The sequence below is a fragment of the Amblyomma mixtum genome, chromosome 9 (assembly GCF_055824585.1).
Source record: "Amblyomma mixtum isolate Tamu chromosome 9, ASM5582458v1, whole genome shotgun sequence".
NCBI classification, from domain to species: Eukaryota; Metazoa; Arthropoda; class Arachnida; order Ixodida; family Ixodidae; genus Amblyomma; species Amblyomma mixtum.
The window spans coordinates 78,909,735-78,922,502 of NC_143020.1; the positions used below are offsets into that span (position 1 = coordinate 78,909,735).

The window sequence follows — 12,768 nt, forward strand, 5'->3', positions numbered from 1 at the left end:
CAGTTGTTTCATTTCAGAAAACCGTCCACACGTTCGCCAATCCTGTTTTTCTTCCTGCGTATGCAGTAATCATGCCGTTTCAGTAAAGAGCTGGTTTATGAGCCTCTCTATGATAAACGAAAGTGCACGCAGTTGATTTGTAATCTGCTGCACGTTTCACCTCTCAGCATTAACACGGCTGTCACTTGTGGTAGGACAAGTTTCCACTTCCTAATCCATCTTTTTTCTCAGCAAAATTTTAACTGTAGGGCTAGAGCATCATGAAATCTGGCACTTAGAACGTGTAAACTATGTATCAAGCCTGAAATATATCCCGAAACGAATACATCGCGGCCTGAAAAGGTATGAACCATTTGAATGGCGTGACCAGAAAGGAAAGAGACCATCCTAAACCAGAGAGAAATGTTACAATAACCACGTCGTAACAGTATTCACGGAGATAACAGGCCCTAGATGCTCTGCTGCAGTAACGAAGTGGATACGGTGGAAATTGCAATGTGCCCATGGAAGACACCAGCTCGACCGTGGTTACTAGATAACAATATTTGCTAAACTGCAAAGTCATGCTGACCATTCCTACTATTTGTTTTCAATATTAGGTCTGCGGATTGAATTATCTGCACAATCATTAGAGATTTCATGACATAGTTCGCCGCTTTTAAAAGACGTTTTAATAAAGATTTCTTTTCTCCGTTTTGAAACATGAGTTATACTCACTCCAAGATGAGGCAAAGTGACTTTATTGATTTAAGAGAGTGCATTGCTGGGCGAGTTGGTCAGTTGTGTTGAACGCAGGGCACTGCGCATATAAAAATAAGCACGAGAAGGTTGCAAAATCAGGGCGGACTTGCGGTGAATTTTTAATAGAAAGAAGAGGCTTCTTTTATACATTCAAACCGTCATATCAATGATTACACGCAGTCAAAAAACCTGCCTCCTTTCCGACAAAACTCCACTGATGGGTTGCTTACTCGATGATCTGCTTTCTTCCTTATGACAAGCTCACATGCCACCTTGTAAGTGCTTCTCCTCAAAACTTTTTTGTTTTTACCATAAAAGGCAGGCACGGCTTATTGAGTGTATCGTCCCGGTATGAGCCACGTGCCGTGATAAATTTGACCCAGTCTTTAACGTCAGCTAAGCAGGTCTTCTCTTATTCGGTGATTTAACCATCGGCCCGTCTGACCATATACCCTCCCACAGGCCATGGGGAATTAATACACAAAACCCACTAGGCAGTTGAAAAAAAGATTGGCATAACGTTATATCGTTATATTTTCTCACATGCTCCGAGGACACAATTAGGCCAACATTCACAGGGCGCAAGACACAAACCAGCACACTGTAGTGATTCGCCGCACTCTTCGAATGGTAGAAAACCCTCGAAAGAAGATGCTCCTTCTTTCGAATAAAAACCAGTCGCGAGTCTGCGCTTGTTACGTACCCTTGTCCTTGTGTCAATGTGTGCAGTACCCTTTGCTGAACTGACCGACTTTTAAATTAGGTCCAACAAATGGTATGTATAAATAGGTGACTTCGAGTATATGTTCAAGAACAAAGGGTCTCCTTCGTGTAGGATTAACGGGCTGCCAGAGCTGTAACTTTAGCGAACACGTACACGAGCGGGCACCTTCATTTAAGGGCACAAGTACCTTTGCCTAAATTTCTGTACTCGTAGTGTCGCGAAGTGCCGGTGCCATGCCCGAGTAAAAGAAGAAATGTTTATAATTAAATATGCTCCAGCACTATGTTTATTCAATATCGATACGATATCTGTCATGCTGTGTCTATTATTTTCCTCCAAAACTCTCACGGCGATCATTTCACGCTGTCCGCAGTTTCCGTAATTAGGCAGTCTATCTGGGTCTTGTTCCCGATAATTACGCCTCGAAACGTTTTAACGCAACTGAGATCTTTAACCTTTTTCTCGCTAATCTTAATCTTCCTGTTTTTCTTGAAGTCGCTGAATGATCATTCTCAATGGCGTCTCCAGTCTCTCCATTCTTTCTTCCAGCTTCTGGAAGTGAAAAAAGTGTCACAACAAAGACAAAAATTAGTGTCCTACCTTGCAATGTTTATAATAGCGCATTACTCGTGCTAGCACAGTGCTTGCATTCGAATATAATGTCTAATACTGGGGCGGTGAAAGGAACCGACAAGAAAAAATCTTTCTCCTTTCAGGGAATTTAATGGTAGCTGCCATACTTCTGCCACCCTTTGTTTAGTGTGCAAGTCAATTTCAAGGTGGTGGCTGCACACTAGCAGTAAATAGTTTCAGTTTCTATATCAGCTTACTATCCCAAGAGAAATGTCAGGAAACCAAGAACGAAGTAGTACAAAAGATGTGAATCTTCTCGGGACTAAAACTTTTCAGTGACCAGAAATATGCCCTCCACACTACTGATATCAGGAACATTAGGAAAGATATTTGGGTGAAATGGGGCAGTTCGTTTATATTCTGGTTACATGCGCGAGAACTAAAAAAAGAAATAGCTCGTACTTTGACCAATTTTAGTAAATTCGCGTAAAGGCATGTTAGGCAAAATGCTATCCAAATAGTGAAAGGTAATATAACTTCTGCTGTTTGTGTTTCAAATAGTCATGCAGTGTACTAGGCACAGGATGTAATCCTCCTGGAAGTAATGGACAATTGCTATATGAGGCATCCTTTATAGATCAAAATCAAACTTTTAGGAACCCCTCTTTTTAGGTCCTAGCTGACTATATGCTTTCGACAATGAAAATTACTTGCGGAAAGGTGGGGTACCGTGGAGTACTGGCCATGCCAACTGTGAAAGATTATTCCCATGCTAGGGATAGTACAGATGAAGCCTGCGAACTAATTAAGCTAACAGTCGTTTGAGTGTTAATCACAAGCACAGACTGCAGGCGATAGTAACTTTAAAGTGTTCGTGAAAAACGAACTGAGAAGGCTCGGAGGTTTGTACTAGAAGGTTTTGCTGCAGTTCACAACTGTGGACAGAAACGCCATCCATATGGCGGTATTATGTAAAGCGAAAAGGAAATTAACCTACCTTTACAGAGCCTTTAAGCATCAAAACTTCCGCCTCGATTTTCTCACAGGCGACGCTATCTTCCAGTCTGTAGTGAAGGGTTTAAAAATTAGAAAAATAATTAAATATACTCCTATTTAAAGGTATTGCTTTAGCGAAAAACTGCCATGTTTCTCCCATAGAATCTGCGGCATCCTGTTGAAGGTACTGATTTATTCCCTCAAGTTCAATGAGTAGAACTGTGTACCAAGCGATGACCTACACAGAATATGGATATATTGGGTTACCACCGCTACTTGAAAGAGAACAAGGTTCATGGACAGAAGAAGGCCAACCCTTCTACTCTCTGACTCGCTTTCAGTCCTGTTATTGTTTCCTAAAGCATATGGAAGCCAACCGTGTCTGCTGCCGCAGTAACTTCTGAGCATTTCCTTTCCCCTGTTTCTTTGTACACAATGTGTAGGCCGCACTTACTGAGTGCTCCAACGCAGCAATGTTTTCTACTTCAGCCATCCCCCGAGTAGAGTCAGCGGGTTTTTATCGTTTTCAAATAACGAGAAAATTTTTGAAGTAGTAACTAATAAGTAACTAATAATTCGTATAGAACAATCAGTGCATACATCGCCCTCTGCGAGCTCGAGACAGAAATACCATAACAATGCTCATTAACTGCGCAAGCTTTTACGAATAATTTTTTAAAGGTAAAGCAAAATTTCTTTATTTTGTAGCGTGCACAAAAACAATGTTATTTATGGGAATGCCGAAAAATAGAAAAACAGTGCATGCTAAACGACCACCTTGTGTCATTTAGCGTGCACTAGCATCGCACAATACACAGGCTTCTTGCATTTCGCCTCCATTGATATGCGACCGCCGTGCCGGATTCGAACCCGCGTCTTTTGTGTCAGCAGCCGAGCAGCATAACCACTGAGCCACAGTAGCGGCTGTAAGCTTGTGATTTGAATGTGATCATAGTAGGCTTTTCTGGTATTTGTCTTTTACATTTGTCGTATGATAACGTAATTATTTCGTAACACAAGCCGTCTTTGCAACAAAAGCCCTGCTTCTTACCCTTGAATCGGAGGTGTATTGCGCATTTGCTTGTTTTGGCTAGCTTGCTCGGGTTCTTCGTAACTATTATCGGTTACTTGCGGTGACGATGTTCGGGAAGCCACCGCAGTCGTAGAACAGCTGTTAACGTGATCCTATTTTATGAGGAAAACGTAAAGAAAACACTTGTTAGTAATTCTGTATCGCACAGATACATAGAATTACATGTACTCGAAATTGTCTCGTCCAAGAGAAAAACATTTTAACTGAGTACGAGCTTGTGACTAAGAAAAAATTTGTTGGTGTAGACACAAGATGTGCTTTCAATGCATCCATTTTTTTCAACATAAAACATTGATTAAAATGTTGTTGCTGATTTCTAATTATTAAGAGCATTGAAATCACTTAACAGAGTGTATATTTTTCTCCAGATGAAGGAAGTAACGATAGATTATTTTACCACAAATTAGAATTCATGCCGTAATATTAATTAAAAAGACGTTGCATTTTCTTACTAGAAAAAGCTGCCAAGCACACCACGCTAGCCTGTTAAAGATAGAACTTTCTCCCCTGAGGATTTAATCACTACATGTAGTCTCACTGTTCGACTATCTTAATCTCGATACAAACAGTCAAGGTGGAACAATTATTCCTCAGGAAAATAAAATGTTAGCAGAATTCTTCTATGCAAATGTCTAAATTTTCTTTTTCAGGATAAACAGATGTAGCTGAAAAGCGAGCCAAAAATTTGGAACCAGAGGCTTTGATAAAAAGCCTCCATCCAACGTACCTAGTGTCCAAATTTGTAACCTCTAGGTCTCGAGCTACGAAGACGAATCGTGCTGTTCTTTCAAATGTTCAGTGCTAACCATTATGGTAGATAGCCATCGCCATTCGGTATTATTTAGTCTATCGTGTCCAATCTACTTCCGAGTATTTTGCACTCTCTCTGTCAACATCTTTCAAGAGTAATGTAAGGAACGCAAATTTTGTGACATGTAAATCAAATTTCAAAGTAAATAAAGCACACGCCGGAAATAAGTTTAAAGTTTTACGGCTTGATACTTGTATCTTCAACTAATTCATCGGCACATACATTTTTTACTTCGAAAAAGGATTTAACTTTGTCTTACTTTGACTACCTCATTATTTCATTCAACAGAGGAGGAAGACCATTTGTGTGAACCTGGCTTAGTTTCTGGCCGTACCCGGCTTTTGTCACCGAGAGCGTCAGATTCCGAGTGGTGGATGCTGCCGGCATGTACTTGTATTCACGTTTAGCAATCGGAAGAAAATGGGCTGGCAATATTTTGTGAGAACGTTCCGTTTTCATACACTAGGCCGATTACAACTGGCGCGCGCAATATTACAGGAGCGAATATACAGTTGACTATCACAGATACACACATGAGTACGTATAATCAGGCTCTAAGGATTGCACGGCTAAGCCTTGCAATACTGAGCACAAAGAAGAGGTTCGCCTCCCAATTAACAGAGGCCGAGCTTTTTCAAGGTAGACACACATTAACCGGGCAGAAGAAAAAATTTTGAGTCACGCTTTGTGCAGTCTTCGGCCTAACGTGGGAGGTCGCAAGCTTAAAGCTGATATAAATTACAGTGTTAGTATGTGCATCCTAGCCTTTGTTTATAAAGCATCGAGAACTCTGAGTCACCCCGTCACATACAGAACTTGGTGACGATGGCAGGCTTGAAAGATTTTCATTAGCGCTTCATGAGTTTCACCTATAGGATTCTTTGCGTTCAGGAAAACAGGAAAATATATGTAATGGATGGTGTAATAGTATCTTGTTTTCTCCATAGAAAGGTTATTATTTCATGAATTAGTGAATTTTTCTCTGTTTCGTTAAATTTGAAGAAAGTGATTTCAGGCAGGTAGTGAAAGCGCAGTGTTTTCGAATGTACTAAAGAACGTCTTACATCTGTGCTTCTAAATTTAATTGACTAGACATTTGCCATTTAACTAACGGTTTTCTCGTTTAGTTTGAGAACATAAATTGGCGGCCATACAAAATAAAGTTAAAAAAACTGAATGTGCTACTGCCTTTACCGCAATAAAGCTGGAGATCTTTATATTTTTCAAAGAAACCGAGAAACCGAACCCGGTCTAGAGCAAGGCCTGAGCCTTTTCGCGTGGAATTGCCTGGCTGCTATTGCTTTTAATCTCCGAGTATGGTAATAAAATAATAAAAAAAGCGTTCATTGGCGTTGTGCCGCTAGAACGATTATCTCTGTAGGCAAATTTAAAGTGAAAAAATTAATCAAACCAATTTCTGTATTAAAAAAAATATTACCTGCTTTCTCCTGGTGTGTTGCTGTGCGAAGGCTTGCAATATTTTCTGATGTTCCGTCTCGATGTGCTCCTGAAAATGTTTTTTGTTGTGAAATCCAATCACTTCAATCGAAATGCCTGCCTATCCTAAAATATAAATCAGGTGACAAAATTCTAGATAATTGTACACACAGGCTCCTTTCTACTTACACTTATAGATGTCGGAAGAATGTTATTACCGCTTTTCCTCGCGCGTTCGTCTGAATCCACTGCCTTATTACGTTACCCCTGCTGTATTTTCATGAATGTAATATGCTGATTGCTCCGCACAGTCGAGGACTTAAGTCTGAAAGAAAAATTTGTTTGTTGTGCCTACAAAGCCATGTGACGAAGGAACATGCTAACGTATACGTGCAGGTTCAGACGAAAGTAAACGGAGCGATTACAGCTTTCTAACATTTCTTACGCGTCGCCTGATAGAAATGTACACGTATGGTCTGTGCATGCTGACAGCAGGCGTCAGTAAGTTTCTAATGTAGACACTTTGTTCATATCCGGTGCCAAAGCCGTGATTGCATTTGGAACGGAATTGCGGCCGAACGTGTGTTTTGCCCCTCTGCCCTCGTTCAGCGTATCCGTCGAACAGTTAAATGACAACAAGACTTGTGTGGTGGAAAGCCAATGACATTATTTTCTAAGTGTTGACGAGCTATAACTTACGGAACATTTTTCAGAGAAAGAAACTTCATCGGCGAGACGTTTATGCCTGCGGGTTTCAGTTCGATTAAGGATAGGCAAAACATGTGCCTGCAACATTCGCTCCTGTGGTTCATTTTCTTTGTTAAAAAACATCAGGTGCATCTGAAAAGCACCCTGGAAAGAATTCTGCAGTAAAAAATGTGACAGCCCTATTTTTGTATACTTTATTTATATCTGTCTAATTAAAAATTCCGTCGATATTCTACCCTTTCATAACGAGCAAGCGAATTTCTATTTTCTTTTCCGACTGTTGCGTTGACCATGCCTTCCATTATAGATCCTGTACGCACACACCGATTCATCACTATGTTAAACTACCCTCTCAGTGCGAAGTGGAAAGTTGAGCAAGAAAAGTGGCAATCTTTTCGTACCCTCATATCAGAGAAACGTTTGTTCTCGCCGCAAGCAGGGCACTGAAGGCGCATTCCTTGTAAGCTCCGGTTGAGGTGAGAATAGTTTGCAGCAAACTAAAAGTAAAAAGAACATATCTTAGTGTCTAGAAGAGCACAATTAACAAATACTTTGGTGTAAAAAAGTTCCAAAATTTTCATTTTTGGACTTGTACATTTTATCGGAGATATAACATAATGCTAGCAGTAATAAAAGCTATTAAACTAGCTCTGTACAGTGTCATTCAGAGAGTGGCCGTTTTCCTGCTCCAAAAAACATTTTCTCGTTACAAAGAAAGTGCTGTAAAAACAAGGCTTTACACTGCCGTTTCTAAAGTGATGGTTAACCTATTGCTGAAAACGCAAAACTCAGAAAATTGTCTCTGATCACGTACGCGAAATGGCACACAGAATTACAATAACTATTTAAAAGACGTCTGAACTTCTTTCGCGCCCTGTCGTACCTGGTTAGAAGAAATTTTCTAAAGTCTAGACATAAAATCCCTGTAAATGCACCCTACAGAGCATGACTGCAATTTTCCAACACCTTTGTTATCCCGGCTTCTAGAGTGGCCATGCCACAGATTTCAGGCTCGTAAACGTCGCTTTTACTATGGAACTTTGCTGTATTCCACATTTGCCGGGGCATGGTACTTTCCCATTAAGGAGAAAAGACTTTACAGTATGTACCGAGGCTTATCACTGGCTAGCCTTTCCTCTAGTAAGTTCTTAACGTTTAGAGAGCCACGACTTCCTGTGTTTCAGTGAACTTTGTCCTGCCATTTCCTAAACCTCTCTCATCCCATCCATCCTCCCGGAATCCTTTCCGCACGCATAGTACCAAGTCAGGTGTTTTAAACACCGGCTAAATTCTCTATTTTTGAATAAAGAGCTTCTGTGTGTCTCTCTCTTCTGTGGGTGGTTTCTTCACTGCCGTTGATCTCGCCTTACTGTGCAATAAATAGCCAACAGTGCGAGTCGATGGAAAGAGCGTGAAATTAGTTCGAAGGTACTGGCCGGTCATGCAGCCAACCGCGGAGATTTTCGAACATATCTGCTATGAACAGAAGAAGATTTCTTCAATAAACGGTATTTATTGTGACGCATTCACCAGATTAAAAAATGCTCTACGCCCCATAAACGGATGTAAGGTCTTTCAGGGGCATGCGAACGCATCCCTGGGCGCTTCCATTGACATGTCCTGGCACTCCTAATGCTAAACCGTACGCGGCGGTGAAACCCGCTTGGTCAACGCCCGTTGAAGAGCATATGTCCCCACAACGAGTGAATTTATTTTCATCCATATTAGAGAGCGCCAGTAGGTCAAGGGTCCCTTTCTGCAAACGTAGGCCTAATAGACATTAGGACGGCCCTCAAATGCATCTTGCGCCTAAATTTGCCTGTTTGTAAAAGCCCCACTTCAAATTCCGAACCGTGCCCTATAGTGGAAGCAGGCGCACCTGACGATGCACTAGTGGTGTCGAGACTAGCGCCCTGCACCGATTTCGACACCAACGGTCTCCTAATGCCATTGATATCTCCCGTGTTCACATCCCTCAGTGCCAAGAGAGCACAATCGTGTGGTCGAGATGTGCTGAACACTTCTTGCAGGAGCCACAGCGCTCAGCCATGTCCTTGAAGGCGCGAGTCGAGAAAGATCAAAAATGTTCCAGCAAACGTGTGTTGAGGCATCTATCAATCTGTCCAATGTACAGTCTTTGTCAAAAGTAACAAGGCAGAAGGGTTTGCTTCTAGCTCGTACGGTGGAGCCCTTGCAGCTTCCCTGAAGCTGAAATCGTTGTTAAAGGTAAGCACTGGGAGTCTTCTTACCTTCCAACACCTTTTGATGTTTATGAAATCCACAAGGGCTCCTCTATACAAGCTAGAAGCAAACCATGCAGCCTGGTTACTTTTGACAAAGACTGTACATTTTTCCGCAGGACAGCAGAGTGCGATATACCACGCATGCGGCAGAAGGCGCACATTTGTGGTGGTGACGAATGGTGAAGCCTGCAAACATGCTTGACTTCGCTTTTCAGTGCGTCCAAAGGCATATCGGCTTCAGCTTTCTGAGGACAAAATCAACTATGTAGGCCGTACCTTGACCCCACTATATTCATATTGTGAGCCGCGGTGTGAACGAACGGCACAACCACCTATTACTTCTGATAGTTCACGGCTATGTTGCCCTTCTTGTGTTTTTGTGCCATCTTGTGCGCCGGTTTGTCTTCCACTGAATCCGGATAACGTCTTCAAGATTTACCGGATGTGTCCAGATTGACTTTCGTATCCGTTCTCATTGAGCGAGGAACTAAAGCATTATTCTCAGCCATGTGATTCTTCGCTAAGGCCTCAAAAGTAAGCTGCAAAACATTAAGCTAAATATATTAAGCGTCTCTCAACACGCAGCAGAAGGATGAAAACGGAAAAAAATCTGAAATATTACCGCTGATGGTGACAAAATTTAGCAGTACTCTGAACACGTACCAGTAAAAGTAATTTTTACGATGGTTAAAATTTTAAGCTATGGCTGTACACACTTCGCCACTTAAAAGCGAAAATGGAAGTGTTAGATACTGTACCTTTGTTGTCGCTATTTCCTCTTTAGTGAATGGGCACTTGTGGTTTGCACCGGTATAAGAGCAAGAAAAACACGCAGAGTGCGTACATGGGAGGTCGTAAAGTATTTCTGGAGCGCAGCTGCAGCCCACGCAATGCTCCAATATGGCGGGGTTCCAGTCTTCTATTTTGCATAGGAACTGAGTGCTGTTTCCCTCAATTCCCACCAGAAGATTTAAGTACCAGCTGTAAATAGAAACCAAAAATGCTGCTTTGTATGCTATGCTGCGTAAACTTTACTCATGATATGCTGATTTTTTTATCGTGGTCAGTCCAACCCTCGAAAGCATGTTTCAGTAGATACCAAATGCTTCAAAATGATTTTTATTTTTTCAAGATATTCTCTTACTGCCTGGTGTTTACGAGCATTCAACTATATTTTATAAACATGCAAAGCCTTTACTTCAGTGTGGTTGCGTGGTTAAATTGAAGGAAGGAAATTAAGGCATCGCATCAGCAGAGAAGGACAACTTGATATGCAGAACTCAAGAACACAAACACAAAATGCCCGACTAATTCGGACTAGAGAAGAAGGGAACTTGCCCGCTCATTGCGTTGCACGTACAGGGAGTGATCCACGGCTCATGAGCATTAAGATTCAGGACAGGAGCCGAGACAAAGTAGCGCGTGAGCTTTATGAAGCGTACCACGTCATAGGAGAAGGGGATAACCGTACCAATGATACTTCCGTAATGTTGTGTAATTCGGAAAAGATTTTCGTTCGCGGTTTTTAGTGACTAGTGAAAAGGCTTAACTGTCCTTTCTTCTCTAGATTTTTTCACTTTTTAGGCACGTGTGCACACTGCTAATGCCAGCCTTCATGCTGTTAATAAATCCAATTGGTAGTCTGCGCTCTTTTCGTTTGCCTGTGTTCTTCCTATATGTCTCTTTTATATGTGCACAACGCGTATTTAAGAACTACCAAAAATAAAAAATACAAAGATTTCTTGAAACATCGTCCTAAGCGCATTATGTCAATATGTAACAACTATGTACTCTTCATGTTTTCATCGAACTGGTCCGGTTTGCATTGGGCGTACTTTCATGGACTTTATCCTTTTCTGGCACGAGTATAAATTTTACCAGTTCTCATGACGCCTCGAATGATTAAAAGGATTAGAAAATTCTAGCGCCTTCTTTACCAGAAGGAGATTCATTTCCGGTGAAATTGTCGCTATCGCCAGAGCTCTCGCCATCGCCAGAGTCTCTGCACGCTGTCGGCGTGCTCACCGTATGTATTGTGCTTTCGAAAGCTCGTCAAAAGGTAGTACAATTCTGATCGAACGCGTTCTTCCGACCGGTTAGTACCTTTCCGTAAGAAGAACCCGCTTCACTTATGTTCGCGAGAGAAGTTACACATTCAATTTGTGCTGCTTCATTTACTGTTCTGTAATACAGCTCTAGATGATTCACATATTCATTTTGTTTCCAACGCCATGCCTCCCTGTATGTTGTTCTTCATTATAAGAGATCACAGGAATTTGAGAATGGTCGGGAGAAATCTGAACGATACCATTCATCACCTAGATAGTTGTCGAAATGTTATTCCTATCATAAAACGCAGGGACACGAGCAGGCTGAAATGCAGTTTCGATAGAAAGAACCAATCCGAATAGACAGGTCTCATCCACGCCAAAGAAAATAATATTCTTTGAGCCTACTGTATACAGCCTCCGAAAATTAATAGGCACTTGAGCCCCTCGACTACGCAGTTTTCATCAACGAGATGAAGTACTTCACTCCAATTATCTTTACATTTTGCTGAGACTGAGTCAAAAGAAGTGGTGCCCTCGCACTGCGGATTCAGTGCAAAATAATTGTACGCATTTATATATAATGCGACCCTATTCATCGTCTCCTTCTTCTTCCTGTGTTGTGTTCGCGCTGCCGATACATATAGAACAAATCGTTCGCTATCTTTTTATAAGATGCTATATAGACTTGTTTGCACATGATTAGAAAAAGTTTTGCTGCTGCAGGGGGCATGTGAAGTAAGGTAACTGAAAGCCTAAAATCCTGAAGTTAACCACGTTCCTGGTTTCGTCGGGGATGATCTGAAAAACTCAGCCATAATTTCGCTTCCTTGTTAGACTCGGCTGAACGCTTCCCGCTGCGGTGAAATCAGTGGATTTTTGGATGCTTCCAAAACAATACAGACACCTGCAGTTCCTCATGCCGTCTAAATAATCCCCTCTTACCGAGACCACAATAAATGAGACAACGAACCCATCGCGTTGCTCCACGAAGTCGATTCCCATGTTGCAGAGCCAGCAGTAGCGCACGGACGGAGGTGCCGTTATCTTATTTGGACCGAAAGATGCCCTAACTTTGTGCCGTGTGCATAGCGCTGATATCACGGATGCACTTGTGTTTTAATTTCTTCCTTCCCAGAACCGCTTTCCACCCGGTGCGAGATAACAGAGGCGTCAGAGTGCGGGCGTGCCGTCTGTGCCAAAAGCCACCGATCAACCGGTTTTGTTTCACAGCCGTGTAGCACGGCACTTGTGGGGGCCCTTATGATATAAATCTTTGCAGGGTAAGGCGAACCGCTCTAATCACCATTCGGAACAGCCGGGTTAGTAGGAGGGCCGTAAAGGCTCCACAATACGGGTTGAAAGAAAACCACGTTGCTCTGTTACTTCCGTGA

General features: G+C 42.0%; 1 protein-coding gene across 3 annotated transcripts; it reads right to left on the reverse strand.

The window, feature by feature from the left end:
• Positions 1-762: 762 nt before the first annotated feature.
• LOC149329834 (uncharacterized) lies at positions 763-12,443 on the reverse strand. 3 transcript variants are annotated; one of them, XM_089560536.1, is made up of 8 exons: positions 12,348-12,443; positions 10,085-10,307; positions 7,485-7,580; positions 6,377-6,445; positions 4,086-4,219; positions 3,036-3,102; positions 1,921-2,017; positions 763-799 (listed from the first exon to the last, which is right to left on the reverse strand). In XM_089560536.1, the coding sequence occupies exons 1-7, from the start codon at positions 12,377-12,379 to the stop codon at positions 1,937-1,939; spliced, it is 702 nt and encodes a 233-aa protein (XP_089416662.1). In that variant the 5' UTR covers positions 12,380-12,443; the 3' UTR covers positions 763-799; positions 1,921-1,936. The 3 variants fall into 3 exon arrangements, with proteins under 3 accessions (XP_089416662.1, XP_089416661.1, XP_089416663.1); XM_089560535.1 differs by lacking the exon at positions 763-799 and having other exon boundaries at positions 1,734-2,017; XM_089560537.1 differs by lacking the exons at positions 763-799; positions 10,085-10,307; positions 12,348-12,443 and adding an exon at positions 8,963-9,266 and having other exon boundaries at positions 1,734-2,017.
• Between the last annotated feature and the right edge of the window lie 325 nt (positions 12,444-12,768).